Source organism: Hemiscyllium ocellatum, chromosome 1, assembly GCF_020745735.1.
Source record: "Hemiscyllium ocellatum isolate sHemOce1 chromosome 1, sHemOce1.pat.X.cur, whole genome shotgun sequence".
NCBI lineage: Eukaryota > Metazoa > Chordata > Chondrichthyes > Orectolobiformes > Hemiscylliidae > Hemiscyllium > Hemiscyllium ocellatum.
In genome coordinates, this window is record NC_083401.1 from 80,881,981 (window position 1) to 80,898,444 (window position 16,464).

Here is a 16,464-nt window from a genome sequence, read left to right on the forward strand (position 1 = left end):
ATTTTCAATACAAACTAGCTCAAACTGAATCCTCATTAACTGTCTCAGATAAGCTGTTAGTTTTGGTAGCATATAAGTAGGCAACTTGGCACTTGAGTGTGCGACTTACAATAGAGTGCTCTAGTTAGTGCAAGTAGCTTAATGGAGAAAGAAAGGTTGCATTTGCCTAAACCAAGTAGCTAATTAGTGATTCTTGCTAACTTGTCTCAAGTAAAACTAAGGTCTTTAGTTTGTCAGTAAGTAATTCTTTTCTCCTTTTTCTTAAAATTAGCTCATTCGGTACAAGATTAATATGAGTGTGTTTAAAAAAAAATTAAGTGCTCAGAGCAAGATTCTTCAACTGTAAGAACAGGGATACAGTGACTTAATTAATAACAAATAAAAAGTTATGACGGGTCAAGTGATGAGTTGCAGCATGCGGGAGTGGTTGGACACCAAGGTGATCTACAAATATATCAAAACCAGCAGCTTGAGCAACTTTGGATCAAGCGGAGGAACGTGAGTCAGAGCATTATGCTAAATCAGGGAGGGGTAAAGTTAGCTGGACAGTATGTTCCAAGAGGCAGTCACACACCTTTGATTAGTTAACTCAAACTTGGTGTGTAGTGTAGAACAGGAGAATATGACTGCCCATAAGGCATGTATGAGGAGTAACAATGCAGCTGTCAAGGATCCTCTGTCCATCCAAAAGTAACAAGACGTTTGTAAACTATGTGGATGATAATGAAGGGACAATAAGTGAACATTCCTGAAGAAGGGCTTATGCCCGAAACGTTGAATTTCTTGTTCCTTGGATGCTGCCTGACCTGCTGCGCTTTTCCAGCAACACATTTTCAGTTCAACAATAAGTGAACACCATGACACAGGGAGTCATTCAAATTTTCGGGGAATCGTGGGTGGCGAGGAAACAGGAATGTAGTAATGGTAAGAGACTCTAAAACTAGGAGGATAGATATTGTCTGCAACCAGGGCAGGGAGTGCTGATGGCTTCTGACTTTTGCTTGGGAACACCTCTCTTGCTTGAAAAGGAAGAGAGGAACTTGGACTAGGAGGGCAGGGATCCAATTGTTGCCATCCACGTTGTATGAACATTGACAAGATGAGTGAAGAAATCTCTCCTCATCTCAGCACGAAATGGTATACGCGGTATCCTTAAGACTAACACCTGGTTCTGGAGTCTCTGCCATCAAAACACCATTCCTACATCTACCCTGTCTTATCCTGTTAAAATTTTAAACAGGATTCTGAGATCTCCCTATTCTTCTAAACTTCAGTGAACATAGTCCTATCAAATCCAGTCTGTCCTCATAGTTCAGTCCAAACATCCCAGTAAACCATTACTGCAACCCCCCCTTTAGCAAGAACATCCTTCCTCATGAGACCAAAACTACACGCATTATTCCAGGTGCAGTGTCCCAAAGCCCCTTGGTAAGATATCCCTGTTCCCTTACCAATTCCTCTCGCTATTAAGGCCTATGTACCATTTACGTTCTTTAATGCCATCTGCACCTGCACATTTAATGTTCAACGACAGTGTACAAGGTCACCCTAGTTTTGTAGCACTTTTCCCTCTCTCAATTTATAGTTATTTAACATTATTACAAGGAGATCAAAGTTGGCAACTAAATATTCAGAGGTGCATGACTTTTAAAACATGACACTCAGGAAGAAAAAGGAAGTGGGTTAGCTTTGTTAGTAGAGGATGGAATAAGTACAAAAGCAAGAAATTAACCTAGATGATAACACCACTCATTTGGTGTCTGTAAGAAATAAGGGAAGAGGACATTGGTGGAATTAATCTATGGGTCCGCTGTCAGGAGCTGTACTGTAGGACAGAATCCTTTACTGGACAGACTATTGAATATAGGAGTTGGGAGGTCATGTTGCGGCTCTGCAGGACATTGGTTAGGCCACTTTTGAAATGTTGTGTGCAATTCTGGTCTCCTTCCTATAGGAAGGATGGCATGAAACTTGAAAGGGTTCAGAAAAGATTTACAAGGATGTTGCCAGGACTGGAGGGTTTGGGCTATAGGGAGAGCCTGAATAGGCTGGAGCTGTTTTCCCTGGAGCATCGGAGGCCAAGGGGTGACTTTATGGACGTTTATAAAATCATGAGGAGCATGGATAGTGTAAATAGGCAAAGTCTTTCTTTTCCCTGGAGTGGGCAAGTCCACGACTAGAGGGCATAGGTCTAGGATGAGAGTGGAAAAAATTAAAATGGACCGAAGGGGCAACTTTTTCATGCAGAAGGTGGTGAATGTATGGAATGCACTGCCAGAGGAAGTGGAGGAGGTTGGTACAATTACAATATCTAAAAGGCATGTGGATGGGTACATGAATAGGAAGGGTTTAAAGCATTTGAACCAAGTGCTGGCAAATGGGAGTAACTAGGTTAGGATATCTGGTTGGCATGGGATGAGTTGGACGGAACTGGAGATGTTTCCATGCTGTATACCCCTGTGACTCTAAATCATAAGATAGTAAGGGCATGTGAAAAAGAGACATTAATCTTCATGTAGGTTGGTCAGATCAAATTGGCAAAGGAAGCTGCGAGGAAGAATTTAGATTGTTACAGAAAACTATCCTGAATACACTGTTATGGATCCAATGTGTAATGAGGCAGGTTTAAGAAATGATCTCAGAGTAAAAGATTTTCAAGAGAACAGTGACTACAAACCAAAAGCTAACTTCTAATATGTAAAGCGTAAGGAACTTGGGTTGGAAACATCTGTGCTATACCTAAACAAGGATAACTGCATAGGGCTGAGGGCAGAGTGAAATAAATTGAAACATAATATAATTAAGAGGCTTGAGAGGGTAGATGTGGAGAAGTAGATTGCTAAAACAATGGGTAGTAAAGACTAGAGGTTATAATATCAGACTAGAAGGTCACCCATCCAAGGAAAACATTTTTTCTGAAGGTAATCAATTGGCGGAATCTTTCATTGCAGAGGGCTGTGTTTGGGATTTGAGTTTGGATTATTAAGTTTATGCAAGGCTGAGACAGACATCTTTTCAGTAAGGCAATAAGTTAGAGGGAAAAGGCAAAAATGCAGAGTTGATTAGCTGTGATCTCATTGAATGACAGCTTCAACATCCTACATTTACTCCTCTGTCTTAGGGCATAAACGCTGGCTACAGGAGTAGACCATATCTCTAATTGATAAACAGGTAGTAAGTCACATTTCTTTGCTACAGTCCATCAACAATTCTGTTAAGGGATTTCCCAGTTTTTGAATGAGTGACAGTGCTAACAGCAATACAGTGCCAAGTGGCTAAACTTATACTGTGCAGTAACATTACTAAAAATGGATTTTGTTCCACAGCAACACTGTAGTTTATGCTAATGCAGTCTATATTTAGAATAATCAAACCAAGTGCGTAATAAACTGAAGTGGAGAGATGCCGAATGTATACATTGCCTACTTCATTTAATTTGCATTCAACAAGGTGATTTTTGGCTTGATAAAAATCATTATTGACAAATCTTTCAATGTACAGATGGCAATGTACTTCACCTCTTGCCCTCTACCCTAAACATTCCACTAAACTTGTTTTATTAGGATCAGATTAAGAATTTTATGTGATCGAGATTAGACTGTCAGTTGATTATAAGAGAGTAGGAATCTGAAATTACACTTGCTTCTGGAAATGCGATTGATCTAAAACCAATCATTAGAGAATGCCTCACAGCACAAACCTAGAGGTTGATGAGACTCCTGGTCAAAGATGGTAAAACGATCAGAGAAATATTATCATACAAATATTTGCCCCAAATTACACTTCCGGTAAGCTTAACATTAAAATTTCAAGAGGATTTCAAGTTCTACGCAAAAACGATGCCGGATTGAAAAAGAAAAGAACATACAGAAGACAAAAACGATCACAATTTAAAACAATTTGTAACATGAAAACCTCTACAATTCAAACAAAAAGAATGATAAAAGGATTGGAGAAGTGACTTAAAAAATTAAAATAGGTGAGTATAGACGGCGATTGGTATTACTATTAAGAGAGTCCTGCATATAAGCAAAAGAGTATGCTTAACATACGTCAATAAACTTCAGCTTAAGAAAGTCATTGCATTGGAGTAAACTTAGCATCGGAACAGCCACTCGACTAATGTGAGCTAAAATGGGTATGACTAGGACAATAAAATACTGTTTAATTGAACAGGGCCAGAAGGAGATTCAAAAGAAAGCCTTGATATCTCAACAGGTGACAGTGGGTCTTATCTTCAAAAACAAATGTCACATGAAAGAAAGGGGGAAAAAATCTACCAAACTTACTAGAACAAAAATCCAATTAACTAAATAGTAAAAAGGTTAAGTTGCCACAATCCTAACAGATCATACAGCTGCTCTCTAGGTGAAGACAACATCTGGTAGCAGTCTAACCCGAAGGTTACCATGCCACAGGTGAAGGGCAGAGGTTGAGCAGGAGTGTCCGCAATGGCAACCACAGCTGGTGTGGGCATTAAATCCGTGCTGTTGGCATTACTGTGCAGCGCAAGCCTACTATCTAGCAGCTGAGCTAACCAACCCTCCAACCTTCACTACAACACAGTAAATAATTGCCATACCTGTATAATCGATTATTATCTTCAAAATCTTCTTTTCCCCATCTTCCTTTTATATCTTCAATCACATGGTTTTTTAAGAACTTTTTGAGTAACTGCACAGTCTGGTAACGAGTAACTTCAGATCCAAAATTGGGATTACTTCTCAGGAATTTATGTAACCAATCAACACCTTCTGAGGCAGCAAAGCAGGAATCATAAGTACGGAAGTGAAGACGATGCTTCTTCAGGGGCATCCGAGCTCGAAATAGCTCAATCGTTTCATTCCACTAGGAGTCAGGAGGAAAAATAGTTATCAAACCTATTTACGCTAGCAAAGGCATTTTCAAAAGCAAGAATTGAAGTTATCCTGCACATAACATCCCATCATGTCTGGGAACATGATGCCCGAGCCACGTGCAAATTGGCATAGGGATAAGAAAATTAGGGAAGTAAACACGTGACTAAGGGATTGGTGTGGGAAAGAGGGATTCCACTTCATGGGGCATTGGCATCAGTTTTGGAACAGGAGGGGATCTGTACCGTTGGGACGTTCTCCACCTGAACCGATCAGGTACCAATGTTCTAGCGAAGAGGATAAATAGGGTGGTCAGTAGGACTTTAAACTTCTGAGTTGGGGGGGGGGGAGGGGGAGTGAAAGCGACAGGGAGTATGGAGTTAAATGGAAAGATAAGCAACAGGATAGCATATGTGCAGGTGGATTTAAACTCGAGGCAGACTGGGAATGCAGCAAAAAGGAAGGATAATGTAGGACATCTTATGACTTCCAATATCTTTAATGATAAAGTTAGCATTAAGGCACTTTACCTGAAGGTTCGTAGCATTCGTAACAAAGCAGATGAACTAATGGCACAGATCATAGTGAATGATTATGATGTGGTAGGCATCACAGAGACGTGGTTACAGGGGAGTCAGGACTGGCAGTTAAACCTCCAAGGATTTTCAACTTATCAAAAAGACAGGGAGATGGGCAGAGGGGGTGGGGTGGCCTTGTTAGTTAAGAACAAATTAAATCTATGGCACTGAATGACAGTGTCAGATGATGAGGAGTCTGTGTGGGTTGAATTGAGGAACCACAAAAGGCAAAAAAAACCATAATTGGAGTGGTGTACAGACCTCCTAACAGTGGTCAGGACCAGGGGCGCAACATGTACGGGGAAATAGAGAAGGCATGTCAGAAAAGCAAGGTCACGGTGATCATGGAAGACTTCAATATGCAGGTGGACTGGGTAAATAATGTTGTCAGTGGATCCAAAGAAAGGGAATTCATGGAATGCTTACAGGATGGCTTTTTGGAACAGCTTGTCATGGAGAGGAAACAGGCTTTCTGGACCTACTGCTTTGTAATGAATCAGACTTTATAAAAGGTCTTAAAGTAAGGGAACCCTTGGGAAGCAGTGATCATAATATGGTAGAGTTCAGTCTGCAGTTTGAAAGAGAGAAGGCAAAATCGGATGTAATGGTGTTACAGTTAAATAAAAGGTAATTATGAGGGCATGAGAGAGGAACTGACAAAAATAGACTGGAAGCAGAGCCTAGCGGGGAGGAGGGTAGAGCAAAAATGGCAGGAGTTTGTGGGTATAATTGAGGACACGTACAGAGGTTCATCCCCAAGAAAAGAAAGATTATCTGGGGAGGGATTAGACAGCCATGGCTGACAAAGGAAGTCAGGAAATATATCAAAGAAAAAGAGAGATCCTATAAATTGGCCAAGAGCTGTGGGAAATCAGAAGATTAGGAAGGCTACAAAAACAAACAGAGGATAACAAAGAGAGAAATAAGGAAGGAGAGGATCAAATATGAAGGTAGGCTAGCCAGTAATATTAGAAATGATAGTAAAAGTTTCTTTCAATACATAAGAAACAAACAACAAGCAAAAGTAGACATTGGGCCACTTCAAACTGATGCTGGAAGCCTAGTGATGGGAGATAAGGAAATAGCAGGAGAACTTAACAAGTACTTTGCATCAGTCTTCACAGTGGAAGACATGAGTAATATCCCAACAATTAATGGGAGTCAGGGGGCTGAGTTGAGTATGGTTGCCATTACAAAAGAGAAAGGGCTAGAAAAGCTAAAAGGTCTTAAAATTGATAAATCTCCTGGCCCCGATGGGATACATCCTAGAGTTCTCAGAGAGGTAGCTGAGCAAATAGCAGAGGCATTGGTTGAGATCTTTCAAGAGTCACTGGAGTCAGGGAAAGTCCCAGATGATTGGAAGATGGCTGTTGTAACCCCCTTGTTCAAGAAAGGATCAAGACAAAAGATGGAAAATTATAGGCCAATTAACCTAACCTCGGTTGTTGGTAAAATTCTAGAATCCATCATTAAGGATGAGGTTTCTAAATTCTTGGAAGAGCAGAGTCTGATTAGAACAAGTCAACATGGATTTAGTAAGGGGAGGTCGTGCCTGACAAACCTGTTGGAATTCTTTGAAGAGGTGATAAATAGGTTAGACCAGGGAAACCCAGTGGATGTGGTCTATCTAGACTTCCAAAAGGCCTTTGATAAGGTGCCACACGGGAGACTGCTGAGCAAGGTGAGGGCCCATGGTGTTCGAGGTGAGCTACTGGTATGGATTGAGGATTGGCTGTCTGACGGAAGGCAGAGAGTTGGGATAAAAGGTTTTTAGATTAGATTAGATTAGATTAGATTAGATTACTTAGTGTGGAAACAGGCCCTTTGGCCCAACAAGTCCACACCGACCCGCCAAAGCGCAACCCACCCATACCCCTACATTTACCCCTTACCTAACACTACGGACAATTTAGCATAGCCAATTCACCTGACCTGCACATCTTTGGACCGTGGGAGGAAACCAGAGCACCTGGAGGAAACCCACGCAGACACGGGGAAAACATGCAAACTCCACACAGACAGTCACCTGAGGCGGAAATTAAACCCGGGTCTCAGGCGCTGTGAGGCAGCAGTGCTAACCACTGTGCCACCATGCCGCCCACAGGTTCTTTTTCAGAATGGCAGCTGGTAACGAGCGGTGTCCCGCAAGGTTCAGTGTTGGGGCCGCAGCTGTTCACATTATATATTAATGATCTGGATGAAGGAACTGGGGGCATTCTAGCGAAGTTTGCCGATGATAGGAAGTTAGGTGGACAGCAGGTAGGACTGAGGAAGTGGGGAGGCTGCAGAAGGATCTAGACAGTTTGGGAGAGTGGTCCAGGAAATGGTTGATGAAATTCAACGTGAGCAAATGCGAGGTCTTGCACTTTGGAAAAAAGAATAAAAGCATAGACTACTTTCTAAACGGTGAGAAAATTCGTAAAGCCAAAGTACAAAGGGATCTGGGAGTGCTAGTTGAGGATTCTCGAAAGGTAAACATGCAGGTTGAGTCCGTGATTAAGAAAGCGATTGCAATGTTGTCACTTATCTCAAGAGGGTTGGAATATAAAAGCACCGTTGTGCTACTGAGACTTAATAAAGCTCTGGTTAGGCCCCATTTGGAGTACTGTGTCCAGTTTTGGGCCCCACACCTCAGGAAGGACATACTGGCACTGGAACGTGTCCAGCGGAGATTCACACAGATGATCCCTGGAATGGTTGGTCTAACATACGAGGAACGGCTGAGGATCCTGGGATTGTACTCATTGGAGTTTAGAAGATTAAGGGGAGACTTAATCGAAACTTACAAGATAATACATGGCTTGGAAAGGGTGGACGTTAGGAAATTGTTTCCGTTAGGTGAAGAGACTAGGACCTGCGGACACAGCCTTAGAATTAGAGGGGGTAAATTCAGAACAGAAATGCGGAGACATTTCTTCAGCCAGAGAGTGGTGGGCCTGTGGAATTCATTACCACAGAGTGCAGTGGAGGCCGGGATGCTAAATGTCTTCAAGGCAGAGATTGATAGATACTTGATGTCACGAGGAATTAAGGGCTACGGGGAGAATGCTGGTAAGTGGAGTTGAAATGCCCATCAGCCATGATTGAATGGCGGAGTGGACTCTATGGGCCGAATGGCCTTACTTCCACTCCTATATGTTATGGTCTAATATCAACTTATAAAATTACTGTTTGAAAATCCATGGAAACAGACTGCCATTTGAGGTTGCCATTCTCTTAAATCAGCTCTTAATTAAATCACCTTTTAATTCGGTCCAGAGTTGGCTTCTAAGAATATAAATAGGAGCAGCTATCCCTCAAACTGCCCTGCCATTCAACAAAACAATGGCTGAGCTGCCCCAGGTCATAATTCCTCTCTTGTGCCAACTCAGCATAGCCATCAAATCCCTGAAATTCCAAAAATCCATTGACCTCCAATTTAAATACTTTCAGTGAACTAGCCTCCAAACGGAGGTAAAGAAGTTCAGATTATCACTATCCTCAAGGAAGACATTCTTTCATGCTGGTTTTAAATTAGAATTTTAAGGGAAATTTAAAACTATGTCCCCTAATTTAATATTTCTCGACTACTAGAAACATTAATAACATCTACCCTGTCAAGCCCTCTTAGAATCTTCCTTATTTCAATAAGATCACCCCTCATTCTTCTAAACTCTAATGAATAAAGGCCTAACCTACCCATTTTTGATAAGTCAATCCCTTCATTCCAGGAATTAGCATTGTGAATCTCTGATGAACTACCTGCAAGGCCAGTTCAGATGGTTTTAAATCAACTTGTTCAAACATACTATGTCATGTCTTAGGCGAGAGGGACTTGAATCCTGACACTATATTGTGCCACAAGACCCCAAATGCAGCTGAAGACTTGCATGACAATTAACAGTAAACAAAAGGTTCATCCAGAATTTGAACAAGGAATTCCCTCTTGAATGCCTCAATTTAACTTATCTCTGCCACACTTCCCGAAACCTGAACCACTCAGGTGAAAAGATTTGTTCTTACATCACGTTTGCTTATTTTGGAAAAATCCCTTTAAAAATAGTACCTTCAGGGAACTGATACAAGCAGGAGCAATTTTCTTCCTATCTACACTGTCCAGCCTCAATTTTGAATACGGATCAAATCAGGCAGTACCTAGCCAAGGAGAGGCGAGGTTTGACGAGGGTTAGCCAGCATGGCTTTGCCAGAGGTGGTTGTGTTTCACAAATTTAGTCGATTTTATCTTGAGGAAGTGAAAAATAAAAAGTCAGTGCTGATTTTTCCTAATTAAAGCATCATTCTGTGAGTGCTAATTCTACCTGATAAGTACATCTAGAAGTTTCCCATCACAAAGGTTGAACTGGCTGGTCTGAAATTGCTGGATTTAACCTCAACCTTTTTTGAGCAGGGTGTAATGTTTGCGATTTCCAGTCTGCTGGTACCTCAAATCTATGGAAGACTGAAAGATTACAGCCAGTTTTTCTGCAATTTTCACTCACTCGAGCTATCATTCTCTCCAGTTACAGCTTGGTTCTCTTTCCACTTAAATGTATCAACGCTTCACAGCACAACATGAAGCCCAAAACACCTCGTTTAAAATCACCGTACTCTTTCCTACCTTCCCCCATCCTCCTCGCTGACCTATCACCTCCATCCCCACCCGCATTTACCTATTTGTACTCTTTGCTACCTTCTCTCCCTACCCCCATTTATCTCTCCACCCTGGAGGCTCCCTGCCTCCATTCCTGATGAGGGGCTTTTGCTCGAAATGTCAATTTTCCTGCTCCTCGGATACCGCCTGACCTGCTGTGCTTTTCCAGCACCACTAATCTAAACTCTGGTTTCCAGCATCTGCAGTCCTGGTTTTTACCTAGTTGATTTTAACCTTACTGCAGAAGCCTTTTGCAAGGGATGCCTGCCTTGAAGAAGTTTTCCTCTTCTCTCTACAAGAAGACTCCAAGCTACTTTCTCCCCACCCCCACCTCATTTTTCTCTCCACTCTGCAGGCACCCTGCCTCTATTCCAGATGAAGGGCTTTTGCCCAAAACATCAATTTTCGTGTTCCTCAGATGCTGCCTGACCTGCTGTGCTTTTCCAACACCATTCTAATCTAGACTCTGGTTTCCAGTATCTGCAATCCTTGTTTTTACCTCTTTTCATAGCTAAACTGCTCCATACCAGACGATAGCCTGGTGAACATTCTCTGCACTCCCCTCATCACATCCTTCCTAGTGTGGTGACCAGAACTCCACACAGTACTCCAACTGTGACCTAACCAAAGTTTTATACAGCTTGAACATTATATTCCATTTTCACTTAAAATGTTTCTATTTTGGAAACTAAATTTTCATTATATTTATTCTTTCCCTGCAGTTTGCAAAATATTAAATTCCCAGAAGTTCAATTTTACCAAGAAAACCATTTCCCTCCTTGCCCTAAAGGTCTATTTAAATTACTTCAGAAAATTACAAATAAACCACTTCTGGTCTGGACCATTTCCTGCAACTGCCCAAAGTGGTGATCTGATAATGTGCAACAGTCTTTCCTTAAATGTGCAATTATTGTACTTCCTCTAATTATGACTATCTGAGACACAGAAATGTTGTTGCAAACTGAGTTTAATAGGTGTGAAAGTTCAAGGGCTTGTCGGACCATCATGAAGCAATGAGAGCTTGGTCAAGGTGGTGAATTGGGAGTGCCTTAAGAAAGACAATGTGACAGGGAATCGGCGAACTTCAGATCCATGACCCAGGCCATGGAAAGCATGGCCCCAGTGGTGAAATGAGTAAGTTCAGGGATGCTCAAGCGGGCAGACTTACAGAAGTGCACATCTTGAAAGGCTGTGGGGCTGGAGATGAGAGCGCAAGCAAGAGAACGACAAAGCCACAGGAGGTATTTGAAAATAAGGATGCAAAATTTAAAATGGTGTCACAGTTTTTGACCAACAGCCAATACAAGTTAAGTCAGGAGAGGAGCAGCAGAGTTTGGGATAGCTGCCATTGTGCATAGACTAAAACATGGGAGGTCAGCAAGGGTGGGGCAAATCAGTCTAGAGATAACAAATGTATGGATGAAAATTAAAACACGAGAGCGGAGTCAAGGGCAGAATCAGACAGTTTTATGGAAACAAAACATCGTGGTACAGTTATGCAGTCAGATCTCATCTCAGTTAAACATCGTAGCAAGAATGTCAAGTTTGATTCAATGACAAGCAGCTGTCAGGAAGTGAGAAGGAATCAATGGCTCGGGAAATAAGTTTGTAGCCGGTATGAAGGCAGTCACATTAGTCATCTCAATATTTATTGGGAGGATTACAGCATTATAGGTCATAGGAATAAATTAGAAAACTAAGGTAAACAGTTGAGAATATCAGTGTTTCTGACCAAGTCCATGCTAGTACCTAGCTTCAAGAGAGACCTCCAATGTCACCCAATTTCAGGGACCAACTCTTCACCACTGGGCCCACTTTGCTGAAGCCACTAAACTCACTCCACTGTCAGGCCAGGCCCACTAGTCCTACTTCGACTGCAGATGTTGCCGTGCTGGCACCACCATCTTCAACACAACATAATTAACATTACAAGTAACATCCCAAGACTCCTCACACGGAGCTGTAACACAATGTCCCAACTCCTATAGGCTGTTATGTTGGGGTTGTCCGGGACATTGGCAACATCTCTTCTGGCATACTTGTGGGCAGTTCTGGTTGCTCAGTTATAGGAAAAATACTTTTAGCTGTAAAAGGGTCAAGAAAAGATTTACCAAGATGCTGCCAGGAATGGAGTGTTAATAGTTATAAAATTAGGCTGGAGATATGCTGCAGTGAAAAAACATCTAAGAAGTTGACGGGTGACCTTGTGGAGGCTTTTTTTAGATTAGACTTTTTTTTTAGATTAGACTTACAGTGTGGAAACAGGCCCTTCGGCCCAACAAGTCCACACCGACCCGCTGAAGCGCAACCCACCCATACCCTTACATTTACCCCTTACCTAACACTACGGGCAATTTAGCATGGCCAATTCACCTGACCCGCACATCTTTGTGACTGTGGGAGGAAACCGGAGCACCCGGAGGAAACCCACGCAGACACAGGGAGAACGTGCAAACTCCACACAGTCAGTCGCCTGAGTCGGGAATTGAACCCAGGTCTCTGGTGCTGTGAGGCAGCAGTGCTAACCACTGTGCCACCATGCCGCCCTTATAAAATCATGATGGGTATACATAAGATGCTTTTCTCTAGGGTGGCTGATTTCAAAACTAGGGGGCATATTGTTAAGGTGAGAGGAAAAGGATTCAAGACAAGTGGCACTTCTTTTAAAAAAAAGAAGTGGCTTGCATGTGGAATGAACTTCCAGAGACAATACTGGATCCAGTTACAGTTGCAATGTTGAAAAGACATCAGGATAATTACATGAATAAAAAATGTTTGTTGGGATATGGACCAAACCCAAGCAAGTAGAACTAATTTAGTTTGGGATTATGGTTTGCATAGACTGGTTCAACCAAAGGGTCTGTCCCCATGCTGTATGACTCTGTAACAACATCGATCATTTAGAGTCATAGAGATGTACAGCATGGAAACAGACCCTTCGGTCCAATGCGTCCATGCCAACCAAATATCCCAAACCAATCTAGTCCCACCGGTCAGCATCTGGCCCCTTTCCTTCCAAACTCTTCCTATTCATATACCCATCCAAATGTCTCTTAAATGTTGCAATTGTACCAGCCTCCACCACATCCTCTGGCAGCTCATTCCATACACATACCACCCTCTGTGTGAACAGGTTGCCCCTGAGGTCTCTTTTTATATCTTTGCCCTCATACCCTAAACCTATGCCCTCTAGTTCTGGACTCCCCCACCTCCAGGAAAAGACTTTGCCTATTTACCCTGTCCATGCCCCTCATGATGTTATAAACCTCTATAAGGTCACCCCTCAGCCTCCGACGCTCCAGGGGAAACAACCCCAGCCTGTTCAGCCTCTACCTATAGCTCAAATCCTCCAACCCTGGCAACATGTGTGTAAATCTTTTCTGAACCCTTTCAAGTTTCACAACATCTTTCCAATAGGAAAGAGACCAGAATTGCACATAATTCAATGTACAAAGGGATCCAAAGTACAAAGGGATGTGGGAGTGCTAGTCAAGGATTCTCTAAAGGTAAACATGCAGGTTGAATCCATGATTAAGACAGCAAATGCAATGTTGTCATTTATCTCAACAGGGTTGGAATATAAAAGCAGCGATGTGCTACTGAGGCTTTATTAAGCTCTGGTTAGGCCCCAGTTGGAGTACTGGGTCCAGTTTTGGGCCCCACACCTCAGGGGGGACATACTGGCACTGGAGTGTGTCCAGCGGAGATTCACACGGATGATCCCTGGAATCATAGATCTAACATACGAGGAACGGCTGAGGATCCTGGGATTGTACTCATTGGAGTTTAGAAGGTTAAAGGGAGATCCAATAGAAACTTACAAGATAATACATGGCTTGGAAAGGGTGGATACTAAGAAATTGTTTCCATTAGGCGGGGCGACTAGGACCCGTGGGCACAGCCTTAAAATTAGAGGGGGTCAATTCAGAACAGAAATGCGGAGACATTTCTTCAGCCAGAGGGTGGTGGGCCTGTGGAATTCATTGCCGCGGAGTGCAGTGGAGGCCAGGACGCTAAATGTCTTCAAGGCAGAGATTGATAAATTCTTGATGTCACAAGGAATTAAGGGCTATGTGGAGAATGCTGGTAAGTGGAGTTGAAATGCCCATCAGCCATGATTGAATGGCGGAGTGGACTCGATGGGCCGAATGGCCTTACTTCCACTCCTATGTCTTATGGTCTAATATTCCAACAGTGGCCGAACCAATGTCCTGTACAGCTGCAACATGACCTCCCAACTCCTGTACTCAATACTCTGACCAAAGGAAAGCATACCAAATGCCTTCGTTATCCTATCTCCCTGTGACTCCACTTTCAAGGAGCTATGAACCTACATTCCAAGGTCTCTGTTCAGCAACACTCCCTAGGACCTTACCATTAAGTGTATAAGTCCTGCTAAGATTTGCTTTCCCAAAATGCAGCACCTCGCCTTTATCTGAATTGAACTCCATCTGCCACTTTTCAGCCCATTGGCCCATCTGGTCCAGATCCTGTTATAATCTGAGGTAACCCTCTTCACTGTCCACTACACCTCCAATTTTGGTGTCATCTGCAAACTTACTAGCTGTAACTCTTATTCTCGAATCCAAATCATTTTATGTAAATGACAAAAAGTAGAGGACCCAGCACCGATTCTCGTGGCACTCCATTGGACACAGGCCTCCAGTCTGAAAAACAACCCTCCACCACCACCCTCTCTCTTCTACCTTTGAGCCAGTTCTATATCCAAATGGCTAGTTCTCCCTGTACTCCATGAGATATAAAATGTGTTGCTGGAAAAACGCAGCAGGTCAGGCAGCGTCCAAGGAACAGGAAATTCTTCAGGAAGAAGGGCTTATGCCCGAAATGTCAAATTTCCTGTTCCTTGGATGCTGCCTGACCTGCTGCGCTTTTCCAGCAACACATTTTCAGCTCTGATCTCCAGCATCTGCAGATCTCACTTTCTCTTCCATGAGATCCAACCTTGCTAATCAGTCTCCCATGGGGAACCTTGTCAAACGCCTTCCTGAAGTCCATATAGATCACATCTATTGCTCTGCCCTCATCAATCCTCTTTGTTACTTCCTCAAAAAACTCAATCAAGTTTGTGAGACATGATTCCCCATGCACAAAGCCATGTTGACTATCCCTAATCAGTCCTTGCCTTTCCAAATACATGTGCATCCTGTCCCTCAGGATTCCCTCCAACAACTTGCCTAGCACCAAGGTCAGGCTCACTGGTCTACAGTTCTCTGGCTTGTCTTTACCGCCCTTCTTAAACAGTGGCACCACGTTTGCCAATCTCCAGTCTTCCGGTACCTCACCTGTGACTATCAATGATACAAATATCTCAGCAAGAGGTCCAGCAATCACACTAGCCCCAGTTTCTTGCCTCTCAACCTTTGCAGGGCATCTTAAAATGTACTTTTGGAAATCTAGGTTAATAAGATGATTTTTCATCAGGTCAGAATTGAGGATATCCTGCATTTTGTTTTTAATCCATTAGCAGCAGCATTTTACTTTCTGATGAAGGGTTTATGCCCAAAATGTCAGTTCTCCTGCTCCTGGGATACTGCCTGACCTGCTGTAGTTTTCCAGCACCACACTCTCCACTCTGATCTCCAGCATCTGCAGTCTTCACTGTCTCATCCCTACGTTTTACTGTCGCCTGCAATAATTTCCTGCTGGCCGTCCTCCGCTAATCTACACGCGTCAAAAACGTATACACCCGCAGGAATTGTCGTTTCGCTTCTCTCCCACACCGGGGAAGCTCTGAAACACTGAAATCTAGACATTTCCCATGCAATGTGCAGGACAGAGTGCGCTCACAGGAAGGAGACATTTAACCAGCGGCGCTGCGGGGACACCGCGCAGACAAGGCTAACAGGGAGGCATGGCGGGGGGGAGAGAGCACTCACCAGCTTGGTGGCTCGGTACGGACCCGCCGCTATCTTGCTGTCCATGGTGTGGGGGGCGGCGTCCCCCACCCCCCACAGGGCCCGCTCTCAGGACCGCGGTAACACCGCCTCAGTGTCCGTTAACTCCCATCACAGTTTCTCAATGGGGCACGGGCAGCCCGGGCAGTTTGAAATCGGCAGCGCCGGCAGCGCTCGCACTGATTGGGCGACAGCTGCGGTCGCGTGACCCTCAAAGGGGCGGCCCTGATAGGACGATGGTAACCAGGGGCCGGAACCGAGATGGACGGTCTTGAACCAACCAGAGGCGAGGAAGGAGCTGGCGGGGAGTGCACCTGCGCACTGGGGGAGGAGTTAGGCTAGACAAGGTGGGAGATGTCAGAGACAGAAGTTGGACGCGCAGGTTTGTACCAACGCTTTCAGTGGCAATTACTAGGATAGTTGTTTATTTAGAGCAATGCATTTTGCTATCGTTGAAAGCACACCAATGCAAACATATAGGAATA

At 43.4% G+C, this 16,464-nt stretch overlaps 1 protein-coding gene across 1 annotated transcript in view; it reads right to left on the bottom strand.

The window, feature by feature from the left end:
* Positions 1-16,126, bottom strand: part of LOC132815015 (DEP domain-containing protein 1B-like) — a 33,780-nt gene extending 17,654 nt beyond the window's left edge. Inside the window, exons 1-2 of the mRNA XM_060823648.1 lie at positions 15,962-16,126; positions 4,583-4,848 (exon numbers count right to left, since the gene is read on the bottom strand). Coding sequence (XP_060679631.1) covers positions 4,583-4,848; positions 15,962-16,006 — 311 coding nt within the window. The 5' untranslated portion in view covers positions 16,007-16,126. The remainder of the gene's footprint in view (positions 1-4,582; positions 4,849-15,961) is intronic.
* Between the last annotated feature and the right edge of the window lie 338 nt (positions 16,127-16,464).